At 38.1% G+C, this 26864-nt stretch overlaps 1 protein-coding gene across 2 annotated transcripts; it reads right to left on the bottom strand.

Annotated features, from left to right (window-relative positions):
* Positions 1-866: 866 nt before the first annotated feature.
* Positions 867-19942, bottom strand: Uba3 (ubiquitin like modifier activating enzyme 3). Of its 2 annotated transcripts, XM_041639794.1 has the most exons (18): positions 19868-19934; positions 19639-19680; positions 17907-18027; positions 16231-16311; positions 13997-14079; positions 11798-11878; positions 10312-10355; positions 9694-9758; positions 9237-9392; positions 7423-7525; positions 7208-7321; positions 4331-4384; positions 3887-3923; positions 3720-3801; positions 3310-3410; positions 3150-3213; positions 3013-3067; positions 867-2449 (listed from the first exon to the last, which is right to left on the bottom strand). In XM_041639794.1, exons 1-18 carry the CDS (start codon positions 19885-19887, stop codon positions 2364-2366), a joined length of 1389 nt encoding a protein of 462 aa, XP_041495728.1. In that variant the 5' UTR covers positions 19888-19934; the 3' UTR covers positions 867-2363. The 2 variants fall into 2 exon arrangements, with proteins under 2 accessions (XP_041495728.1, XP_041495735.1); XM_041639801.1 differs by lacking the exon at positions 19639-19680 and having other exon boundaries at positions 19868-19942.
* Between the last annotated feature and the right edge of the window lie 6922 nt (positions 19943-26864).

The following is a 26864-nucleotide window of genomic DNA, read 5'->3' on the forward strand; positions in this document are numbered from 1 at the left end:
TGACTTCACGCCCTCTGAAAGCTTCAGGTAGAATGCATCCTGCTTTGATGAGTGACTCTCCCAGAGTCACATCTCTGCAGGCACCCCTTTTCCTTGGTTGTAGATACTTCACTTGGCCTCTCTCATCTCACAAGGGGGGCAGTGGCAGGAGCGACACAGTTCAAAGCCTATTTAGATTACACAATGAAACCTTATCTTACCAAAACAAAAAAACAAAACAAAAAAAAAGACTTGCTGGGGGATACAGTTTAGCGATGGAACATTGGCCTAGCAATGTACACGGCCCTAATTCTGATCCCAGAAACAACCACAAAGAAAAACTGTGTTGACTCTGTAACGTTTTGGATAAAACATATAAATTGTACCATGTGGTTTATTTATTTGGTTTTTTGGGACAGGGTTTCTCTGTGTAATAGCTCTGACTGTCCTGGAACTATCTTTGTGGACCAGGTCTGCCTCTGTCTCCCAAGTGCTGGTAAAAGGCCTGAGCCACTATTGTCCAATGATCCTACTTTTATTTTTAAGCATATAATGCTTTTTAAAAAACATTTTATTATTTATTTTATGTTCACATTTGTTTGTGTGAGGGTGTCAGATCCCCTAGAACTGGAGTTACAGATGTTGTGAGCTGCCATATGGGTAGTGGGAATTGAACCTGGGTCCTCTGGAAGAGCATCCAGTGCTCTTAACTACTGAGAGCCATCTCTCTAGTTCTCCATATGGTTTTATAATGAAACTAGATTTGTCAACATGGAGCTAGAAAGAACAATAAATGGGGTATGGCTCAGTGATGGAGCACTTGACAAACATGTGGGAGGTGTTATAGTTTAGAAAAAAGCAAGAGAGAAAGACGCTATGCAACAGAGTTCATGTGGAGGGATTTTTATTAAGGAAAAGGGAATGTAAAAAGAGGGAAGGGAAAGGAGAGACCAGCCTCTGGGGACAGGATCAGCAAAAAAGAAGACAGGCACAGAGAGAGAAGAGGAAGGGAGGGGAGGGGGGAAGAGGAGGAGAAGCAGAAGAGGGAGAGGAAGAGAGAGAAGGGGGAAAGAGAGTCAGGGCCCTTTAAAAAGGGAACACAGTTACACACAGTGACCCTGCAACAGGAGGTGCTCTAGTGACTACAGCTGAGGTCATAGCCTATCAGAATCCCAGGGGCAGGCCAGAACAGATGCCTGAATACTAACAGGAGGTCCTAGGTTCTATCCCTGCATCATACCCACACCAGAAAGACAGACTGACTTTATCCACTAACATTCCACAAATCTTACAAATAAAAAAGTACAATGAAACAATTAAACAAATACCGTAAACTAAATAAAAAACAAAGAATGAAAAAACAGGTACTATTTGTTCCCACATTAAAATATTACAACAGCAGGTTTTTGGGGTTTTTTTTTTAGTATTTGCATTCCACTTTGATTTTAGTATTTTTAAAAAAAAACAGGCATTTATTATAAAAATTTAGCCATCCCATTTATCAGCAAAATTTTAACTTAGGTGCAACAAAAATTTGGTAATAACTTAAATATTTAAAAATTATTCAACACCACTATGGAACTATTTATTATTAATATACTTTAAAATTCCAATAAAAAAGTAGACAATGTATGGTTTTATTAATAAATAGTGCAAAAGCATCAGTGATAACTGTTTAAACATTAATTTTCTTTGAACAGCCATTGTCTTGGTTTAAGTTTGTGCATAGTGGTCTCTATGGCATTGCAAATAAACACATGAAAATACTTCATATTTTCATGCACAGGTATTATTAGTCTGTAATACTGTTTACAAATTATTATGGATAAGTTAAACTCTACAATAATACACATTTGGATAGCCACAATTATATGAGTAGTAATGAAGAAACAGCCTATGTCTGATATACGTAGATGTCAGGTTGTAATATTTAATGTTCCTATAACATAATTCCTCATTTCCATTCAAGGATACATTTCTATGCATGTGGACACTCAAATGAAAGCTGAGGAATACGTTCTTTGACCATAATAACAAACTCACACAAAAGACAGTGTTTGTCCTGCTTTAAGGAGCAATACATTTGTTCATAATCTTTCTCTCCAAGCATCGTTTTCCGTATGACTAATGAGAATGCTTACTAGCCCAACCCCAAAGTTCAGTCTTCCAGAGAAACTTAGAAAGTTAAAAAAGAGTCACTCATTTTATATATATATATATAAAAGTCAAATTCTAGCAACACTAATGCTAAAAATGACATCAATTAAATTTCCTTTCTTGGATGTCCCCTCGGCCTCACCTTCCCCACTCTTCAATTATATTTCTTAGCATTCATAAAGTATATTATTTCTATGAATTTTCTATTGTTTATAGATTTATTTTCCTTAAGTAAAATGAAGTTTGAATAGTACAGTCTGTGGTGTGGTAACATCAGCAACAGCCAGTTCTTGTCCATCAACGAGTCCCAATTCTAAAATAGGAAAGAGTGTCATTAGCACAAACAAAAATAAATAAGTACCTCAACAAAAAGAATATACTCATACACACACATTATAATAGTTGTATAGTTCAGATATGTTTCAAAATCCAATTCTTTTTTAAAGAGATAAAATTTTATTTCTTGGAGTTTTATATTTTTTTCTATTAAAATAAAGAACCATAAATTCTATTACTTTTATAGTATAAGTAATAATGACTTGGTCATATTTAATTAAGTGCAAATATAATTTCAAAGCCAATTTTGGGCTACAAACAAGTTCAACACCAACTAAAGCAAAAGCAAGGCATCCTATCTCCAAACACCAAAGGCTTATGAGACAGCAATAATGAGACACCTTCCTAGAAAGTCAAGTGTTACTGATTGTGAACCCTGGTACTGGGGAGAGACAGACATACATGGGGAGAGAGGGAGGAAGGGAGAGAAGGGGAGAGAGAAAGAGAGAGAACGAGAGAGCAAGAGCACGCGCAGACATTTACTACTACTAAAAAATACTAAAAAAGGAAACTATTAATATATACAATTGCTTAAAATACCTTTTAACGTCTTGGAAAGATTGGGCCTTGTTCGTTCTTCAATAGATGTTACTGACTGGAAAACAATATTTTAATGTATAGCACATTAAGAAAAAAATACAATTCCCTTGAAAAATGTAAAACTGAAGACTACTGACCTGTAAGTAAAGTGTCCTGTTCTTCCCCTCTAATGTGGCTGTGATAGCTGGGGACTTCATTTGCCTACATAAAGTAGCACACATTTTATTGAAAGAGATAATTCTTGCTCATTTTAAAGTTTAAATGATTTTTACAATAACAAAAACTCTGAACACTTACAGAGAAGCACTATTGGTCAGATAGTCTAAAACCTCTTGTAGTTTAGCTGACGGGGAAAACTGAATGTTCTGCGGAAGCTGGCTACATGCGGGACAATTTTCCTGCAGACATAAAAGAATAGAGGGACACAAACTAATGTCAGTCTTTTTCTAAGAAAAGATATAGAAATCAAATTGTTTAACAATCATGCATATTGGATTATTTTCTGCTTTAAAGTCTGTTTTTGTAATATAGAATTCCCTCTAAATTATTTTGCTTTACATTATTTATTTAAGCTAACCAACAAAAAATACATATGATTAGCGTTAGTAGCTCAGAACATGAATATTTACCTTCACATTCCTAGCTAATAATATATAAAAGCAAGGGCTGAACAATGAAAACATTTCCATTAGTTTAACACTACTAACCTTCCTCTCTGCTTCAAATGTGTATGTGTACAGTCCATCTACATCATTGAACACCAAGTAATTATTAAGGGGAACATATGCACTGTAATGAAAAAATGTTGATGTTTATCTAACTGAGCAAGGTTTTAACATGGAGCTATATTCAAGTTAAAAATAAAACTCATTACCTTGTGGCTATCTTAAAAACCTCAGTGGCACACACAGCTAGAGAGAAAATAAAGGCATTTTAACTCGGCAAAAATTAAATACTTTGAAAGTGAGTGATAAATCAAATAAATTTCTATAGAAAAAATAGATGTTAAAATACATAATTTTAAAAACACAGGAAAGAACAAGTTTTATATTTATTTTACATAATCCAGCAATACACCTTTTCGTTCGTCTTCCTTAGATGAATGAAAATCTAGGCCTATGAGTAAAAAGACACGCTAAGATGTCCCTTTACTGTGATAATGATACAAGATATACAGAGGATATAGTAACATATTTGGTTTGGGTAACCAAGAAGATATCAGATTCCTAGAACACAAGTAACTACTAAAATGTCAATTTAGATATTAAGTCAAATATCAAAGCAAAAAGTAAAACTGAGAAAATCTTTTTTGCTTTACCTGCGATGACTGCATTTGTAGAAGCTACTGCAGGAATAATTCGTTTTACTACCCCTGAAAAAATTCACGAAATAAAAAAATGGTCATTTCTTTTCTTTTCTTTCAAGATTTATTTTCAATTATGTGTGGGGGCATGAGTACGTGTGTCTGCACGTATGTACACACATACATGCATATGCAGGTATGTTAACATGTGAGTGTAGGGTCCTTAGAGTCCAAAAGAGTCTATTTGATCCCCAGAAGTTAGAGTTAGAAGCAGTTGTGGATAATAAGAATTCTTGACAGCTAAGTCATCTTTCCAGCTCTGTTTAAATAAACAGTCACCTTAAGTTAAAGTAATAGAATTAAATCATTTAAAGCCTGATTGTTAAATCCCATTTTCTGAAACTTGATTTTTCAGGCTTTCAAATCAAGAAATGAAATTGGGCACAGCCAGTCTCAGTGACATGTGCCTATTCCCAGCACTTGGGAAGCTGGAGCAGAAGAACCATGAGTCTGAGGCCAGTCTGTGCTACACAGAAAAATGCTATCTCAAAACAAATGAACCCCCCTCCACAAAAAAAAAAAAAACCTAAAATCCTAAAAAGCTTAAACATGAACTATCTTCTTTCACATTCCCAGTATTCTATAGTGTGTTGGAAATATTAAGTAATAGTATTGAAATAGTCTTTGTAGTTTTACATGATGATAAAGAAGTAACACAACAGTGTTTCCTTATACTCCAGGGACAGCGTGAAAGTGTGAACAGTAAATATTATTTAATGTTGCTGACATGGTGAGGCTAGTCACACCATCCTTGTTCTAAACAGAAGGAAAGCAAGGCTGAGAAATTAAATGTCACATCCACACTATCCCTAGTATACATGTAGGAATGGGTTGGGCCCACACATGCCCATCCCACATTAGTCTTATATACTGATACACTGTACTAGAGTCTGAAAAGCCTGAATAGGTGTAAACAAAAAGTTGCCTAATTATTTTTGATATAGTTAGCTAGTTCAAGTCATTCTATTCACAAAATACCACAATTAAAAAAAACAACTTTTAAAAAGTATCTTTTACACTACAGTCCCAACCACACAAAATCCGACACACAGTTCTCATTCTGACTATGATTTGCACTGCCATGGTCATCTAAGTAATGAACAAACTGTCTCCTATAGTACAAAGAAAGACTGTCTTCTAACTGCACTTGAATTGCTTGCTCTAGAAGAAACCACATGATCCAGGAGGGTGAAGAAGCACTGCAAGATGTGTCCCTAGCGCTTCGGCAGGAGCACAAGGCAGGCTGGTGGAGGGAAAGGTGAGAAAACAGGCAGTAGGCATGAACTGAACTTTCAAGTGACAATAGTAGAATATGAGTAAATAAAAGGAAATAATCACAGAAGAGAAATGACAAACTTGCAAAGAAAACACAAAGCACTTTCTAGAGAATTTAGTAAAACTCCAGAAGGGATGAACTAAAATGGGACTGGAACACTAGCCACCAAGGCTGAGCAGGATGACTGCTCATTGTGAGTCCACGTTAGAGGAGACACTTTCAGGGACTGTAACTGATTCCGCACTCAGGACAGAACACCCAGGCTTCTGTAGAGCATCTGGAAAAATCTTTCATGGCTTCCTTGTAAAGGACCCAAGAAGACTTGATAACTGATGAGACAAATCTAAAAGGCTGCTAAGGCCCTAGGCAATCTCCAGAACCAATATACAAATTCAATAAACAATCCTAGAATTCTAGAATTCTGTGAGAGAGGAGGAATAAGGAGGGAGAAAAGGGGAAGAGAAGGCCTAGCAACTGCACTGGTGAAAAGATATGCAGATTTTAATGAATAGCAACATCAAAGAATGGAAATAGAACATCAATACAAACAACAAATGATAGCAACACATCGGCTTTCCTTTAGGACTGTACCCATCTTCAGAGATAAGGCTAACCCTAAAATGCTGCACTCAGGCCTAGAAGATCCAAGGATGGATAATTGGATGCTGGTCAGGGAAGAACACCAAAACTTGAATCCTGTGACACTGAGGAAACAGGAAGACTTGCAAGTGGTAAAAATTACAAATGTGGAGAAAATGCAATTGCTGTGCTCAACAGTTAGAAACTACGAGTAGAAGAGGACATTAGGGACTGGAGAGATGGCTCATAGTTAAGAGCACTTACTGCTCTTCCAGAAGACCCCAATTCAGTTCTCAGTACCCACATGAAGCCCACATTTTTCTGTAACTTCATCCAGGGGATCCAATGTCGTCTTCTGTCCTCTGTGGGCACCAAGCATGCACAAAATGCATGTACATACAAGTAGGCAAAACACTCTTAACATAAAAATTTAAAAATAAAATAAAAAGCAACTAGATTGTGTAAAATACTGGACAAAACTCAAACCAAACAAGACATAGATTCCTGCTTAAAATATAGTCTCTACAAGAGCTAGTTCCGGGATGGGCACCAAAACTACAGAGAAACCCTGTCTCGAAAAACCAAAAAAAAAAAAAATATATATATATATATATATATATATATATATAGAGAGAGAGAGAGAGAGAGAGAGAGAGAGAGAGAGAGAGTCTTTTTACTGCTCCCAGAAGGGAATGATTTCCCCTTTAGTGAAAGATGAAGTAAACAGACTTTGAAGACAGGTCTCTTCCAATTGTGTATAAGTACCAGTCGGTGATACCATTCAGTCCCCACTAGTTGAGAAGTACCCATTCTGCTAAACTCAGTTCCCTCCTACCTCAGGTAACTGGGAAACTATCACTTCCATAGTTCCTTAATGAACTTCAAATGGATGGCAATCTCTAAATACTCTCTAGTCAAGCATCCTCCCCACAGAGCATCCCCACCAATCCCACAATCACAACGGTTCATTAACTCACCTTGAGTGAGTCTATAGGTAACACCTCTAATATTATACTGTAATGCTCTCTCTACAGACTTTTGGAAAATCCACTGAATATGTTCAGGGTCATCTCCATCTAATGGAACCCCATCTGTTTTGGGGAAGACAGACATATATAACCATAAGGCAATTTTTATATGAATGTCAAAATGAATAATATATTACTTTCTAAAGTCTAGACTGTTAAAGTACCTCCAAAAGGCTGCTCTTTAGGCCACTGCAACATCCTTACATACTCAATACAGTGTTCTGGTAGCCTGGGCATAGATGCAATGGTGCACATGGGGAAATTGACCTAAAAAACAATTTGTCTTTCTTAGTAAAATTTAAATAATGAGTTATTTTAAAATGCAATGTCCAGGTCTGCTTTAGTTCATAACATTTATTTCAACTCTTATATAACAAAACACTATAAAACGTTCAAACTGCTATACTAATAAGAGGGAATCAGCATCTTTACGTTGAGCTGCCTATAAAGAGACACATTCATTCTACATTTTTGGAGCATATTCACCCAAGTTCTTTTGGCAATGAGAAGAAAAATATTAAATAAATTCTGAAATGTGAATGATTTTGTTTTACCTGTGTTTAATGTGAAGGTATAATACATATCAACACAAAAGCACAATCAGAATTAAATCAATTATAAGTTAATACTCATAGGGCTGCTACCATTTATAAATCAAAATTGTAACTATTTTTTAAAATGAATATGTAGATTAAAGAAACCATCTTTGAAAAGATCGCTCTTAATCCTATTTTTCAATTTTCATTACATTTATTTTGCATGTATGTGTGTAGGAGCACATGCTGCAATATATATGTGAAGGTCAGAAGGAAACTTACGACTCTCCCCTTCCACCATGAACTCAGTACCTTCATCTGCTGGGCCATCTCACCAGTCCTTTTCCTAGTACTTTTGTTCTCTAAAATAATTACAGTAGACCTTCCTTATTCAAGAAAGGTATGTCCTAGGACCCCAACAAATGTCTGAACCCTATGGACACACACTGTATCTTAAGATAAAGTTCAGCATATAAATTAGGAACAATAAGAGATTAAAATAACATTAATAAAAAAGGATTCAGGGACTAGGGAAAGAATGTTAACCCCTCTTGCAGAGGAGCACCCACATCAGGTGACTCACAACTCCAGGAGACCTAATGCTTCCTGTTTCTTAATGCACCTGCACCCATGTGTACACATGTATTCACCGAAATAAGCAATTAAAATTAAATCTAAAAGTATATTGTGACAGTACAAGATGATTCAAAATTTCACATTACCCAGAAATGGATGCAACTTAAAAAGTTGGGGGAGGGCAATTTTAATCTAATAAATCATTTATTTCTGGAATTTTATTTTGATATTTGCAGCCTACAGGCAGCTAGAACCATGGACAATAAAACTACAGATTAAGTGCAGGTATACAGGGAAAAAAAACAGAATATAATTTATCCCGAATAACTTTGTAATTTCTCTTAAATAAAACATTAAGGGACTAGAAGGACAGTTAAGAGTGTATAGTCCTCTTTCTGAAGACCTGGGTTTGGTTCCCAGTGCCCACATTAGGCAGCTCATACCAACCTACCAGCTACAGAGGGATCTGTCACCTTTCACTTTCAGGGACATTGCATTCACATACCTACATACTCACACATATACATACACATAATCAAAACAAAATAAAAAAAAACCCTGCCAAAAATGAAACCATAAAAAGAAGACCATCTTGATATATAGTGTCTTCTCTCACAGTAGACTGTCATACTTTATTCTTCTTAGTAAATTTTGTTTAGATTTTGATTTTGTTTTGATGCTGACATGCACAAGTTTAAGCCCATGCCCTCATTATGGCAAATACTAACCTATACCTGTTGGCCTTAGCATATCTTTAAATATATGTTTATCCACAATACAAACACCAGACACTGACTAAATGTAATAACCAGCACTAATTACAGCCCCAGATACTAAGAAAGAAATGCAGGAGTTTTTCTGCTGACCTGCGGTGGATAAAGTTCCAGGGTGCACTCAACACAAGCAGTCATTCCAGGTAAAATCACCCGGGCATTTCCTTTAAAGCCTTCGGTCCCTCCATCTATCAAAGGGACAATGGAGCTTGGATCCAACACACCATCTTCGTAATTTAGAAGAGATATCTAGGAAAAGGTTTTAAAGGGTTTAAAGAAGGGTACAGGGAATGGGGGTAAAAGCAGCAGCATGCTTCCAACAAATTCTAGGAATCAGTTTGGGACTCAGCAACATATCAGAATGAAGAAATTATTCCTAACGATAAATATTTCTCACTGAAAACCAATGACAGGAAATAACAGTGGTATTTATCTACTTAATTTAAAATTAAACAAATTCTTATTTTACAAATATATGACAATTTTGCTTTGGGCTATGTCAAAAGCAACAGCAAAGATCTTTAAACAATGCCAGCACTGAAGAGTTTACCAGCATTCCATTGATCCATCTTCTGGCTATGATAGAGTCCAGGCCACAAACAATAATATGAAATTCTATGAGGAAAAAAAAATCCATGTAATTTTTGATTCAGTCTCATTATGTAGTCCTAGGCTGGTCTAACATCCTCTTCCTTCAACCTCCCTACTGCTGGCCCCACCACATCCGCTAAGTCTAGTGCTTACAAATGCACTGCTGTAATAATGGTTTGACACCAGCCCATGGACTGTATCTGATCCATCTCCAGACAACAACAGAACTCTCTGCCTTCCATCCAACTTTGCTGTGTCTCCAAAACTGCTTTGAACCCAGTTTATCAATTTAAAGAAAAGCAGTTATGCAAAGTAATTCACTATGTAAGAAAAAAACAAAACTAATTTTAATAGAATCTGCCCACCCTCCTAATCCTTCAGTAATTCTTATTCAAGTAAACAGCTAGTGATATCCACTAAGAATCAGGACAGTAGTATTTCAGTTAGCCAACAAGCTTACTCAAAACACCACAGAGAAAAACCAACTATGAAAGGACACTCCAGCAAACAGAATGGGGAAAAAAACCCAACAAACTGTAAGAATTAACAAGAATTTCATTTCAAGTGGACAACTTACGTCGGTAGAAAGTGTCATTAAAATCTTGAATCTTGTTGAAATGTCTGAATCCATGTAAAGGAACTTAAGTTGCCAAGTTTCAAATTTTGAAGTAATGTTAACAATGCCAAAAAAAAGTGTTTATCAATGTGGAATTCAAGAAATCTAATATGAATATAACCCCTACTTTCTGACAAAAATATTTTAAATTATTATCTTATGCATGTATTTGTATGCCACAGTGCACAAATTGTCTCTCCTGTTTGTCTGTCTTCTCTCTCTCTCTTTTTCTCTTTCTCTCTCTCTCTCTCTCTCTCTCTCTCTCTCTCACACACACACACACACACACAAAATATTATGGCATTTTTGTGAACTTGTTTCATTTTGCTTTACTTTGGCATTTTTTGCATTATTGGTCTTTTACTTATTTGATTTATATTTTAGTGGGGGTTAGATGAGGTCTTTTTTTTTAAGAGAGAAAAAAAGACAAAGTTGAGTGGATAGGGGTGAAAAGCACTTGGGAGAGGAGAAAAAACATGATGAAAATATATTGTAAAAAAAATTCTTTTCAATAAAAAAAAGACTATTAAAATGTCAAACTATTGGAGCCTTATATAAAAACAATACAGAGAATTCCGATAGCTTTTTTAGTTGCTAGTACTGATGGGTTTGTTGGGTTTTAAGAGGTCTGGGGGCCTTGAAGTAAAGTATGCATATTTTCCACCCCTCATAAAATTCAGCTGGAGGTCTTTTTTCACCCAATCAGCAACTACTGGACATCATCCTGTATTTGCAGGCTACTCATGAATCCTGTTCTATTAGCTCTGAGAATCAGTCAGTCATCGTACCTAACATTTTAAAAACGTAAGAACTGCACACCTTCAATCTCAGGACTTGGGAGACAGGCCAGCCTGGTGTACACAGGAAATTCTAGGACAGCCAGGGCTACACAAAAAGACCATCTCAAAAATAAAAAAAAATAAAAAAAAAAGACAAGACTGTACAAAATATGTTTGTTTAGTTTTTCTAATAAAGGAACTTCTAATACAAATGATACTGCTCTAAATAATGTCCATGTTTTTAACAGAAACACGAAAGAGGTACAGCTTCTCTGTATGGCCTTTACAGCTTCTGTAAATGTTATTCTGAAGTAAATCTGTTTAAAAATGGAAATAAAGGCTTCTTTGTAAGGAAACCGAATTACAAGGGAGGATACTTACGTTCTATGTAGCCCCACTGTTGAGACCTGGGAAATCTGTTTTATAGACATCCATCCAGGACAGACTATCTTGGGCCACATCCTGGTTTCCCAGTTGCCACTCCTCCACTGCTTCCTTTGTTTCTTTTTCAACCTAGTTTCCAGTGTGCCTTAGGTCCCTGCTTGCCCACCATTTAAATGGAATAGAGTTCTGAATGAGTGATGGTTAGAAATAAGTTGATTTTTTTTTAATGCACGCATTTCTAAGTATAAAAGTCTAGAGAAGAACTCTCTCTATTGAAAGGATACGGGACCACATTGCAGTTAGGAACTCGGTCATTTAGGAATTCTGCAGCAACTTCAGCCTTGGGTCTTCCAACATCTTTAGGCCTACAGAAAACATTACATTAAATTGTCATCCATAGCCAAGCAGTGGGGGCTCACGCCTTTAAACCCAATAATCAGGAGGCAGAGGGAGGGGAATCTCTTTGACTACAAGGTCAGCCTTGTCTACAGAGGGAGTTCCAGGACAGTCAGGGCTACACAGAGAAACCCTGTCTCAATTAAAAAAAAAAAAAATCATCTAGCTTATCATCCATAATATGAATTTAGATGGTCTACATAATTAGCTTCCAAACATAAAAATAAACAATTTATAACATACTTTTTAACATATTTTAACTACATATCTTTATTTTTTTAATTATATGTATTTCCATCTGCACGTGAGTATGTATATTTGAGTGCAGATGTCTGTGGAGGCTACAGTTGGCCCAGACTCCCTGGAGCTGGAATTATAGGCAGATGTGAATTACCTGACATTGGCGCTGAGAACTGAACCTAAGTCCTCTGCAGGGACAACATGTGCTCGTAAATGATAAGCCAACTCTCCATCAATCCCTAAGTATTTTTATACCAGCAATAAATTTATTAAACCCTTGCTGATAGTCCAAATATGACAAGTCTAATTGTATTTCCTAACTGAAAATATAAACTATTGAAGAGTAGGGTCCGACCCCCCAGGCAAAGTATAACAGTGTGTTTAGTGGCCACTTTCAACCATGACAATTCCTAATATAAAAATATACTAGACCCAGATCCTTCCAAGTATACTGCCTGAATCCCAGAATCTCGATGGTTTGGTTTTCTAGGACAGAAATCTCACTCTAGAACTTGGGCTAGCCCCAAGGTTATTACAAACTCCAACTAATCCTCTTGCTCCAGCCTCCCAAACGCTGGGATTACAATCGGAAGTCACCGGCCTGCTTCACTGTTTTTTATGCTGGTCTTAGTAAAATATACACAAAGAGATTCACTCTTTGAAAGGAAGAACCCCTAGGTATCACCATCTTGCGTGTGCTACTTCAATAGGAATCAGAGGTCCCTAAAGCATGGTGGGGTTTGTTATTTCCTGTTTGTTTTGAGACAGATATTACTAGGTAGCCTAGGCTGGCCCAGATCCTCCTGTCTCAGCTTCCTGAGTGTTAAGATTATAGGTATGCACCATTAGGTCCAGCTCCTTTAACCTTGTTTTAAAAGAAAGAATAAATTTCAAAGACATTATCAACATTTTTAAGAAACTAGTCTGGAAGCATCACTTTTTGACAATAACTAGATGTTAAGTACAAAGGGACAAACATGAATATTTTCTTTTTACTATTTCCTCATAGTTCTCATGGAAATGAGTTACCCTTCATATGTAAGAGTTAGTGCTTAATTAGAACCTCCTATAACACATTGAACCCTTACTAATTTCCTTCATACCCAGCAGTGCAAATATTTTTTAAAAAGTAAAAATAACAAATCAAATTTTTATTTTATTTAAAATTAGAATTTTAAAGGAGACATTTAGGTGGGTCAATTTTTCTCTTCTTCAATAAAGAATTATTCTTTTCCCTTTTGAAGTTGCCAACAATTTTATTCTTGTCCTTACTTGCATAAAAAAGTTCTGAAAATCAGAAATCTTGATTTGAGTACCACATTCAAGCACTCTGCAGACAGTTCTTCACATATGGAAGAGGAAAACAGTGGAGTGCCAAGATTCTTCTAAATGTATTTTTGTGCTTTTATAAGTCTCACACACACAAAAAAAAAAAAAAAAAAAACTCCAGTGTGGTTTTAGTGAAGACTGTTACAAAATTTACAGGATCAGGAACTAATCAACTGCTGCCAACTAAAACAGTGTCATAAATAGAATGGCAAGTCACCCTTCCTGGCACCGTGCCCAAATTAGTTACCTCTGTAAGTATCACTATTACTGTAATCAGGGTAGTTTCAAAGTAAAGGAGTGGCTTGTTATCAATAACCAATCATCTTGGTCTATTTTATAGTAATATATTAAAAACTTGTCAGAATGGAAAAGGCACACAAAATGCATACATGTGCTTATAAAACAATCATCCTCCAAATACTCAGGATATAGTTTCGAATATTTACCTAAAATGTGAAAGTTTTGCAATGTACAAAAATTCAAATGTTTATCAGAACTTTTAAAATATCAAAACTTACCTAAATAAAAACTGCCTATTTAGATTGGAAACATCTATAGTATCCATGTCTATAACATGAATCTGTCTGAAACCAGACAATGCCTGTGGAAAGAACAACAATCTAATTAGACAAGAGTTTTCTTTCTTTTAAAACATAACAAAAATATATGTCCCAAATCCATACATTTACAGTAATAAATTCTACATAATTGCATTCTTTGGCTTAAAATAAAGTCTGTACAATGCATAAAATGCATGAATATTATCAAAGGCCAAAAATGCACAAGCATTCAGGTTTAAAACATCTATAACCAAGAGAAAACTCACAAAGATAGCTTTCCATCTGCTGCCCTCTCTGCCTAGAACCTTTCCTTCCCAGTGTGCTAGCACACTCCTCAGTCCCCACTCAAACTGCACCTTCTGAAAACGCTGCCCTTCACCACCAGCTGCCTACTCACTCTTCCTTTCTCCATCTATTTACTACCATCTGACCTCTCTCTCTCTCTCTCTCTCTCTCTCTCTCTCTTTCTCCAACAAAAATATGACTCCCATAAATAATCACTTGTCTATGTCACTCCATTTGAGTTTTTAATCACCTAAATGGTGCCTGCCATTTACAAGAAGAGGTTCAATAAGCATTTGGTTAATCAGTGATATTAATGTCATAGTCTCCCCTTTTCTCTTTTTAGAATGAGCCCTTAGGGGGCTTACAGTCAATAAAAAGGAAGAGGAAAAAAAATTATCCATGTCTTCTATGCTTACATTTAATACAAGCAAAATAACAAATTATAAAGTAAAGGCCTACATTCTGTGTATGAGCGTAAAAGATCAGAATATTGCAAATTAATAACAGAACTACTCCCTGATGTTGCTTGACGAATAATCCTCAGATCTAATCTTTAATGACAATAATTTAAAAGTCAGTATACACTGCAACAGTAAATCATGGTTTCAAAATGAAAAAGTTAAGCTTTAACAGACTTGTTCATGCCTAATGCCTAAACAAAAAAACACGGTCAGCTCCACAAACTCTTCCCTTCTCTAAGTTTTACATTTTCACACTGCTAGTGTAAGTCTGAGAGGGTGCTACCATTTTGGAACACTACACTAATCCATACATACTGTTATTTACTTCAGTAAGACTTATTTATCTCCCCAAATTTCGAATTCACTGCAGACAGAGATCACAATGGCCTACATTCCCCACAGAACTAACACAGCACTAAACAGAGTGAGTTATTTCATTTTAAAACTTTGGTAGGAGCAATACTAGTGTTTCTTAGCAAATCAGTGTAGCTGTCAGGGCTGAAGACATGGCTTAGCAGTTAAGAGCACTTACTGCTCCTGCAGAGGACCTGGGTTTGGTGGATCACAAGTTTCTGCAATTCCAGTTTCAGTGTGACACCCTCTTCTGACCTCCCTGGGCAGCAGGTACCACGTGGTATACATACATGTACGCAAATCACTTATAAATGTAAATAATAAACCTTGTAAGTAAGTAAATTTAATTATTGGCAGGTTTTTGGTGTCCTGTCTCTGGCTAGAAGCTGCTTAATCTTCTAGTTATCCACCTTATACACAGTGAGAAGCCAGGCATACAGCTACCCTACATTAATTCTCTCCTTCTTCAAGCTGTTAGACAGAAACTTCTACAAAGCTACTTCATGGTGATAAGAACTCTAAGAACGCAATTACATCACAACTATTTACTTCTAAACAGTACACAGAAATAGATTTAGTAAAGGCTCAGCTGTCCCAAATCTTGGCATTCACTATCACATGGTCATCAAGAACTGATGACCTGAGCTAGATTCTAAGAACCTCACTACAGCCCAGGAGGAAATGAGAGTCTTTTAATTTTGCTGCACCTCAATGTGCCCTTTTGGATAAAACGACACAAAACATCACCTAACTGGATTATTTGGAAAATCAAAAGAAATGATAAATTATTTGAGATTACACATTAAAAGATGAACTACTCTGTTATTTACTTCAATGAAATAAAATTAGCTCTAGGCAAAAGGAAGCAACAACAAAAAAGAGCAGAGAAGAAACAAATGACTTTAAGCCTTTCAGAGTTCCAAAGTAACATTACATAATTTTATTACTGTATAGAACCTGGCCTGCTAAACTTACCCAATAAATGTACAAGGAAAAATTAACAATCATGATATGAAGGCATTCCTCATATGACAAAAAGTAAAAGGACTTACTCATCTCTAAGAGAACAGTATGTTATATGTGATATATTACCAGGTTTTTCAGGAGCTCGCATCCTAAGCCACCAGCTCCAATGACTAGAACTTTGCATGTATCTAACAAGAACTGGAGCGACTGCAAAGAAGGAAAGGCACATTAGACACTAGGGAGCACTACAGGACCCACGAACAAGGCAACAAGCCACATGATAGGTGTTAATGCAGGCATAAAAAGGGCAATTATCTATAACAAACAAACCTGGCGTATCATCAATTACTTCAAATTATAAAAGAGATGTAATTACAAATCTTGAAAGCCTAATGATTTCATAGTTTCGATCTTAACACTTAAAGTTGACTATATGAAATTAAAAGCCTCTTCTAACCAGAAAACGTACCTCTGAGGCTGCAGGACTCAACAGATAAGAGCACTTGTTGCTCCTGCAGAGGGTCCAGGTTTGGTTTCCAGCACGTATGTGGTGGCTCACAACCATCCATAACTCAAGTTCCAGAGTATGGAGGGCCCTCTACTGACATTTGTGAGTACTTGGCACACACAGTGCACATACATACGTGAAGGCAAAACTACTCAGATCATAAAATAAAAACAAATCTAAGAAAAATTTTAAAAACTACCCCTAGTTATTTTTATCTTTTTTTCAATGGTTGGTTTATCATTTCATAGGTAATGTAACAACCTTACTACAGTATTTTCTATTTTCCTTCTCCCATTCTTTATGTTTTTTAATTTTTAAATTTTAGGGAAGATATCAATTACTTAACTAATTTTTCTCAAAACAAAAAAAAAGTGTAAATGTCAAAACCAGAAGATAAAGGGACATCAGTGTTTGATGATCTAAAAAAAAAAAACGAGGTAAGAATAGTTACAGTTTCCTTTGAACAATGAATAAAACTTATAAAATGGTAGAAATTCAGGAAATTCCAAATCAGCAGAAAAACAACTTAGAAAAATTGCTTAAGAGAAGTGACAGTCTTAAGCTAGTGTACAGAAACACTTTCAAAGTACAAGAAAATACGATTTAACTGTATTATCCAAAGAAAGAATTAATACTAAGCATTCTTTTCACCATTAAAGGATGAAAGGGATCCATTTACACAAGCTACTGAGCCAAATTCAAGAGTTTACACAACAACTTAATGAGTAATTTTTCTATTTCAAAATCTCTTCACAGACACAAAAGACATAAAACACACTATATAGAATAAGTTTTCTTCCTACTTCGTAGTAAGAAACAATTTTTTATCTAATTAAATATCTGCTTTAAGCCAGACAAAGTTCAAAATATATATTACACTGAAAGCACGTTTTTAACATTCAGTTAATTATAGTCAATGTTAAGTAAAGATTTCCAAATAAAATACCTAAGTAAGTATACCTTAGTATTTTAAGAATTAATTTACCATAGTAGTGCTACAAAAGGGAAAATGTATCTTAGGAATACTTTTAAACTAGAATTTTAAGCATACCAGAATATGAAATCATCAAGTTATTCTACTCTTGAAAATTTTAAACTTACATGAAAATGTAAAACTGCATAACTAGTCATTTACATAAAATCAATCGTAAAGATTTAGTTCAATATTCACAATAACTTAATTTCACAAAACAGCTTTAGTGATTTGAATTTCAGCAAATTAAAAAGGAAGCATTTTATTATTTTTGAAATGTAAAACTATTAGAGCAGTTATTTAAAAATAAATGTTTCTCACTTCAGTGCTTGGTTCGAAATCAGGGTGTGTGAAGGGTCCAGATCGCTCGAGGAACTTCTTTACATGGTTCCAGCGACCTTCCCAGTCTCCAGTGTCCCCACACCCACCATCAACAGCCATTCTGCATAGAACAGAGTAAATTCCACTGCAAAGATCAGTATGAAAAAGCCACGCCTACAACTATTAGGTCTCCCCAGATGTAAACGTAATCACATCAGACCTGCTCAAACAAAAAGGAAAACTGAGTTGTGGTTATAGTTTCCCAATTTTGGCTCTTCTGTTACAAGAAAGCACTTTTCACCTACTTGACTAAATAAGCCAGTCTCTTTTCCTAGCTTCCTCAGCACCCAAAGATCAAAGTGAGAAAAGGACTTCCCTCTGTGTGGTATTTACAGTCACTGTGAAAGTCCATAATCTGTTCCTTCAATATACTTGGGTAGGGAGTCAGCAGATGAAAAGGGTGCGGGGAACTTTGAGAACTATGCTGCTTCAAATCTAATACTATCTGTGGCTCCTCCCAAATTGGACAGGTGCGATCTACAAAACCTTTTGGATAAAAACAACTCTCAACATTTATTTTCCTTAGAGGTCCCAGGATGTTTTTTAAAGTCCTCTGTTAATACTGTCACTACATACACAAAATGTTTAGGTTAAAATTATGTCATAGATAGCATTACCATCAAGAAATCTTTGAGACTATGCAATAAAATAAAGTGGGACTCCTCTTTTAAAAAAAAAAGAACCACATGCACTTTATAATTATAGATTCATGTTTGGTTGTGATAACTTTCCTGTAACTGGGCAATTTCTACCCTCAAATATAGTAGTGATATCAAATTTTTACAAAAAAAAAAGATCAACATGTATTGCATAGTTGGGTTTCATTCCACAACCAAGCACATCCTAACCTTGAGAACATTACTCAACTGTCAGAAACCTCAACAGTAGATTGCAACTACTTCTGATGGTCATGAGATAAAGATACAATTACACTAAGGACTTAGGACTGCTCTTGGCATATAGCAAGCATGCAAACTTTGCCATTTCATGCAAAAAAGGGGGGAGGGGGAATTAGAAGGTGGGAAAGAAATGTGAACTTTTGCATTTGAAATTCAACCATGAGGGGAACATGGGAAAGACCAAAGTACTACCGAGAAGTGACACAGAAATTATTAATTCACCACACCCACTACAGGAGTATTTTCTTTTCCCTGCCACGGAGGGAGGGGAACCATGTAGGATTGGTCATATGAAAAGAACTATAAATCTGTGGCATCAAGAAAACAAGTAACTAATACAGGTTATGGGATAAATGAGCGAGCAAGTGCTGGGGTCGACATACCCTTTAAGACCCAATTGCTTTGCAAAACTGACACGTTTTAACACAATTCTTGACGCACAGTGTTCATAAAAACTTTATAATGTGTATTAAGGACCCAAAACAGGTCTCGTGTCCATTTAGATTTAAATTGGATTCACTTGCCACAAGGTCCCAGCTCTGACAATCTGGGTTGGAGGAAGACGGGGCCACCGGGCGGCTTTTGCAGGAGCACAACCGGGGAGCGACCGGTCAGTAGCCCGGCATGGGGACAGGGTCAGGGGTGAGGCCGCGCGGCCTGCTCCGGGTGCCCCCCTCCCAGACCCCGGGCCCGCTGCGGCTGGTCCCCTAGGCCTGGGGTTGAAGGGAGGCGGGGGTCTCCGGAGAGGACCCCGGCCTCCCGGCAGCACTAACTTCTCAGCCAGCAGCTCCTCTATTCTCCTTCTTTTCTTCTCCCTAAAAGAAAGAGAGAATAAAAGAAGGGTCAGCATCAAGCTCCACAGAGGGCGCCGCAAGGGTATGGGGGGGACGAGGGGACGGGGCGGGTGTTGGGGAGTCCCCGGGTGGCAGCGGTGACCGCCCACTGCCGCGCTCACTCACAACCCAGCCCAACCCGGCGCTCTGGCAAAACCCCGATACTTACGGCTCCTCGCCATCCGCCATATTGTTCCCCGCCTCTTCCCAGAGGCCTTCGCGGCGGGTGGACCCGCCCGGGAGGGGCGGAACTGCAAGTAAATGGCAGGAGAGGGGGCGGAGCCAGAGCGGGAGGAAGGCGCTGCTGCTGAGGAAATGAGAGGGCGGGTCGGGGGCGTGGCCTCAAGGGTGGGCGGAGCTGGCATTTGGAGGACGGGGATTTAAGGAGGGAGGAGAAAATCTTGCAGGTGCGAAGGAGGCCGGACCCACACATAGAGAGAGGTTGCCAGGAAGAGGAACGAGGGGCGGGGCCAGTACAGGGGACCGGACTTCAGGGAAAGAAGGGAGGGCCAGGGCTGTCTGGGGACGCAAGCTGAACCTAGGGTAGCCTTGGGTAAGGTGGCTACTAAGGCTCCCTTGGGCCTTTTAAGCATTTCACACTAATTAAATTCTTGATTAATTGTACCTACTTAAATAATATTATGCCATCTATAATGTTGCCACGCAGCATAAACTTAGGTGCAATTTATTTATACATTTGTATGGTAACAAAAATTGCATAAAATGTTGATTAAGTTCTATTTAAAAGCTAAAAGAATCGCCCTAATATGCCAGTGCTCTTCTCCGGGAAAAATAGTGAGAAGAATTTCCGTTCTCCGTAATTCAGGAAGATTCAAAATCTTTGTCTTTATAGGCAATTTAAAACATTAAATAGAAGTAAGGTGGAGAGTCTTATTTTCTTTGTGAAAATCTATATTAATATTTTACTTTCGCATCATTCTGTCAAAAAACTATACGGTTATTCATAAATATATCCATATATATACTAGATTGAATTGAATCAATTGAATGATTGATAGATGAGATAGGTGATAGATATGAAAAATAGAGAAATTTATTGTATGATCCATTACCTAAAGATGGTAATAAATGCCAATGAAGTTTTGATTCTTTTTTTTCTTAGAGAAAGCATTTTAATTACATATAAACAGTTTTAATTTATAATTTTTACTTAATAGAGCTTTTAATACTTTTTAACAAAGAATAAATATTTTAGCTTTCAGAAAAAATAAATAAAACATTTTACAAAGGGAGGGATACTGACTGAAAAAATTGTGAACTATTGACTTTTTCCTTCACGGTCACATACTGTCTGCAAGTGAGAGTCACTAGACTAGACAAGAAAAGGAAAAATAATTATATTCATATGTTTTAAATATCTCTCTACACAAATTTATCTCCTTTACTGAGGTGAGAAAGAAATTTAAAATGGAGTCTGAGCTGAATTTAAACCCTTACTACCCAGCTACTAGCTATGAGACCTTGGACATTTCCAGACCCCCATTTTTAAAGTAAAAATACAATATTTACCAATTAATATTGAAAATTAAGTGAAATCCTGGGTGATTCTCAAATATGGTCCTTGATCAGAATCACTTGAGTGTTTAAAATGCCAGTTTTTTGAGTTTTATAATAGGTGGTTTTGTGGATGTGTTGTTCAGAAATCAATAAAGTGCCCGAGATGAAGCTTTCAGGGGCTCATTAAAGTAGGGGCTGTTCCCCGCTTGTGGCATCTCATCTATTCTTTGTCCTTTTCTTCATTGAGCCTTAGAGAAAGCTTGTCTGTTATGAGCCCCCGGCTATGTTCATCAATAGCATTCATTGAGCTAAAAAATCAGTCAGAGTCAGGCAGCAAGTGGGAGAGGAGAATTCAAGGGTGACACCAGGAGACACCCACCTCTTCCTAAGTCACATATCTCAAGCTCAACTCAACATTTTTCTTTTCTTGCCCAGACAATTCCACACATGGACCTTACTAAGATGAAATCATTTCTGGCCAAGAAGGGATTTCTGTGGGCGGGCCTTTGATTCATGACAACAAATATTTTGGCCCCCTCAGAGAATAAAAACTAACAGAGATTGGCCATCTATGTCCCAGAGGAAGATACAGAGCCTTAGAGATAAGACAGAAATATCTAAGAAAAAAGTCTGGAGAGACAACAGTTAAGAGTATTGCTGCTCTTCCAGGGGACATGGGTTGAATCCCCAGTACCCACACAGGACTTCACAATAGCTCATAACTCTGTGGGCACCAGCACTCAAGTGGTACAGATAGATGTTCATGCAGACAAAACACCCCAAAAAAGCCTACAAAGGTCTTAGTCTTGCATCGCTGTGTCTTGAGTGACACCTTGACTCAGCATGTTGACAGCTGACATCCCATTATTAGATCAGCTGATTAGAAATTGCCATCTATCCAGGCAGTGGTGTGGCTCATGCCTTTAATCCCAGCACTGCAGAGGGCAGGCAGATCTCTATGAGTTCGAGCCCAGTTCTAACTTGCTTATCTACAAGGCGAGTTCCAAGATAGTTGGAGCTACACAGAGAAACCCTATCTCTAACCCTCCCCCCCCCCAAAAAAAAAGAAAGGAAGGAAGGAAGGAAGGAAAGAAGGAAGGAAGGAAGGGAAGAAAGAGTGAGCGAGCCATCTCCATTTCCTCATGCGGACAGTAACAGTGGCATGTGAGCAAAATCCTCAGTGGATTCATTTCATTTGCATTTATGACAGAGCACATCATCATAAACTATTAGACATTTGCTATAGTATATGGCCAGACAGAAGAATACTCAGGGTGGTGCTTACTAAAGCTTAAGCCCCTGTGGAAAAGCCACAAGAGACTTCAAAAGAAAGGGGTTATTTATGTGTATGTACCCTGTGTGTAGGTATATGTATGCATTATGTGTATGCCTACAGAGGCCAGAAATAAAGTACCAGATACCCTGGAGCTGGAGTTGCAGGCCATTGAAAGTCATTTCATGTGGGGCTTCGAGAAGAACAGCAAGCACTCTTTTTTTTTATTTATGTATATGAGTGCTCTATCTACATGTATGCCTTTGTGCCAAAAGAGGGCATCACATCCCTCTATAGATGGTTGTGAGACATCATGTGGGTCCTGGTAATTGAACCCAAGTCCCCTGGAAAAACAACCAGTGCTCTTAATTGTTGAGCCATCTCTCCAGCCCCACAGCAAGCACTCTTAACCACTGAGCAGTCTCTCCATCCCTTGTTGTAAGAGACTTCTACAATGAATCTGCTCATTCCTACTGCCCCCACACTAAAAACAGTGAAGTAGCTTTTAAACAGAGACTGGAGCAAAGTTGATTCAGTGTGTGGCCACTCTCATTTAAAATGGTTGGATGACATGGTATATATAAAAATAGATATATATATATATAGTATAATTATATTATAATATATAAATCATATATATATTTATAAATAAAAACAAGTGAACAAACAAAAACCTACCCATAATCCAACGATAGAAACATACTCAATATTTTCAGAGAGAAGAATGGGCACTGACTCATGCTATAAACAGAAAACCAAACAAAAACTAGACTCTTTTGGATTCTCTTTCTCTTTTATTTGTAGTAATGAGTGATGAACCCGGGGATCTGTGCATGATAGAAAAACTGCCATTGAGCTACATCCATACCCATTTTCTTTTTATTTTGAAACAAAGTCTACCTAATTTATACAAACAGTAGCCTAGCAATCCTCCTGCCTTCAGTCTTCCAAGGAGATGAGGAAGGAGGCTTGTACCACTGCCCTCAACTGTCTTTGGAGGATTAAACAAATAAAAATATAACCAGCTAGTGTTTATTGCCTGTGATGGAGTAGTGGTGATGTTATTGATCCATTTTTGACAGCCTTTTTTCACGCACTACCGAGAAGCTGGAAGGCGGAAGCTCTTCCTTATAGTTCTCAATGCTCACAAGTTTCTCTAACAGGAGCTGCACTGTCTTCCCTCCCCCGCCACTGGGCTAAGATCATTCACTCAGTTTGCTCACACTGCTGCCTCTTAAGTTTCTTTGGCTCTGGGAATTCCTCCATGCCTTCTGACTTGCTGGGACTGAACAGAGGCTTGGCACATGTAGCCCTCTGCTCACTGTCTCCTAGTTGAGTGTTTCCTGCATTGCGGGTTCTTTGAAGGCAGAGTAGGGCAGGAGCTTCCCCTGTTTGCCTCCCCACAGTGCTTTCATGGAGCCTGGAAGGGACTTAGAGCATCGGTTGGCATGGTACTAAGCTGTCGTACATCTTTGTCCCACCCTCTCTATAAAGACACAGCCACAATGATCAGTGGCAGCATGATGGAGAAAAGTCATTAGATGTTTGCTATAAAAGTGTAGAAAACAAGATGAAACACTGTAGACATCAACCAGGTAAATCATGGGTTATACTATCCTTCCTTCCTTCCTTCCTTCCTCCCTCCCTCCCTCCCTCCTTCCTTCTTCCTTCCTTCCTTCCTTCCTTCTTCCTTCCTTCTTTCCTTCCTCCCTTCCTTTCTTCTTCCTTCCTTCCTTCCTCCCTCCCTCCCTCCCTTCCTTCCTTCCTTCCTTCCTCCCTTCCTCCCTTCCTCCCTTCCTCCCTTCCTTCTTCCTTCCTTTCTTTCTTTCTTTCTTTCTTTCTTTTTTGTTGCAATAATGGGAGCTGAATACAGGACCAATGTTGTTCCATGTTAGGCAAGCGTTGATCACTGAACTATGTATATCTAGCCCTCTTCTTGCTTTTTATGTTGAGATGGAGTCTCACCAAATTGCTCATTCTGACCTGGAATTCACTTTGCAGCCCAAGCGAGCACTGAACTTGGAATCCTCCTGCCTCAGTCTCTGGAGCAGCTGGGTTTCCAGGTCTGCCTCACCAGGCCAAGTTTATATTGTTATTGATAACTGTAAAATCTGTGAATGCTTATGTATACTATGTATATGTTTACTATGTATATGCTAAGCACTTCCCAAACATCCCTCATTTAGCCTCACCTCTGTGGCAGATTTTCTACTAGCCCCAATTTGCCTATGTAGAAAGTAAGGCTAGGGAAAGTTTAAAAAAAAATAAGTTCTCCATGGGGCTGTTCTTTCAGAGGACCCAGATTCAAGTCCCAATACCCACACTGGCAGCTTACAGCCATCTATAATTTCACTTCCAGGGGATTTGACACCCTCTTCTGATCTCAGCAGACACAAGGCATGCACATGGTACGCATACATAATAGAGTCAAAATAGTCATTCACAATAAATAAATAATTTTTTAAAAGAAATTTCTCCAGAGTCACTTGCCAGATAAAGAGGATCGGGAAATGTAATTTTTTATTTTCCAGTATTTATGGCTTCCTATCTCTTCCAGGGCCAAGAAACTATGAGAACTCAGTATTTTTCACACTTTAAACTCTATTAGAGAACTTGGTATATCTTAGCTAGCTCTGGCTGGATTCAGCTACCAAGCTCTCCTAAACACCGGTGGCAGCAGGAATTTCTTTAAAAACCACCATAATTTCCCTCAGCTGCCTTTCTAATCAGCAAGGACAACTAGATTTGACTGAGTATTAGCTGTCTTTTCTTACTCATTGTTTTAGGGAAAGTTGGTGGTCTTAGTAGAGCACATTGAGATTGGTTAAAAATTATCACTTGCAAATTTAGAAACACGGTTGCCTTAGACGATCACCTTAAAATCCATCTTCCATTGTAGGAGCCAGAGTGGTAGAGGACACCATGAGAAAACAGCCACAGAATCAACCACACAGGGCTCACAGGGACTCAGAGACACTGAAGGGACCATGGCAGACCCTGTCTGGGTCTGAACTAAGTCCTCTGTATATAAGTTATGGTTGTGTAGCTTCATGGTCTTATTAGACTTGCAATAATGGGAGTGTCTTTGCCTCTTTGGCCTGCTCTTGGGACTCTTTTCCTCCCACTGGGTTGTCTCATCTAGTCTTGATATGAGGGTTTGTGCCCAGTCCTATTGCATGTTGCTATACCATGTTCGGTTCATATCCCTGGGCATCCTGCTCTTTTCTGAAGGGAAACAGTGGAAGAGTGGATCTGGGGGAGAGGGGAGATGTGTATGGGAAGTGCTGAGAGGACTGAAGGGAGGGAGGCTGTGGTCAGAATGTATTGTATGAGAGAAGAATTTTAAAAAGTCTGTCTTCCACCTTAGGAACTAACTAAAATATAGCCATTATCTGGAACTAACTAAAATATAGCCATTATCTATCTTTCAACCTACTACCATTCATAGATTAAACCAACCACTTGGGCAAAATAGTTTTTTTATGTTTTATCTTTTAGGAAAATTGTACAGACTTTTCCCTTGCCATTATTAACTAACTCAACACAGTTATTTGCATCTTATCAAGTGGCATTGGATATCATAACCTGGAGGTGCTCTAAAGCACAGGGTCGGTGTGCACACACTATAGCACGGGGTCGGTGTGCACACACTATAGCACGGGGTCGGTGTGCACACACTATAGCACGGGGTCTGTGTGTACACACTATAGCACGGGGTCAGTGTGTACACACTATAGCACGGGGTCGGTGTGTACACACTATAGCACGGGGTCGGTGTGTACACACTATAGCACAGGGTCTGTGTGTACACACTATAGCATTTATATAAGAGCTGAAGCATCTAGGGAGGGCCCTAATAGACATGAAGAGGACCGTACCTTGTTCTCGTGTAGTTGGTATAAAGGGTTTATTGGAGTGATGGTGCATACCTTTAGTCCCAGCACTTGGGCGACTGATGCAGGAGGACCTCTTGTTAATTCAAGGCCAGCCTGGTCTACATAGAGAGTGCGGGGCCAGCTAGGGCTACAAAGTGAGATCTTATTTACTTTAAATGGGGTGGGGATTAGGAAGTTATCCTAATCAAATATGTTACCTTCAAGGGAGAGTGGGACAAAAAAATGAGCCTTTGAAGAAAAACAGTGGTCACCATTATAGCTTTGGGGTGGGATGAAAATGTCTCCTTATCTATTAAGATCTGTGTGTGCTTGGGCTGAGAGGTGGCTTGGTTAAGGTCCTATAGGGTTCCTGCAGAATACCTGAGTTCAGTTCCCAACACCCTCCCTGGGTAGCTAACACCACCTATAACTCCAACTCCAGGGAGTCCAGTGGCCTTTTCTGAACTCCAAGGGCATCCCATTCATATGTGTACATATCC

The sequence above is a fragment of the Microtus oregoni genome, unplaced genomic scaffold (assembly GCF_018167655.1).
Source record: "Microtus oregoni isolate MIOR12 unplaced genomic scaffold, Mior012 000002F_ref0000024, whole genome shotgun sequence".
Lineage (NCBI taxonomy): Eukaryota > Metazoa > Chordata > Mammalia > Rodentia > Cricetidae > Microtus > Microtus oregoni.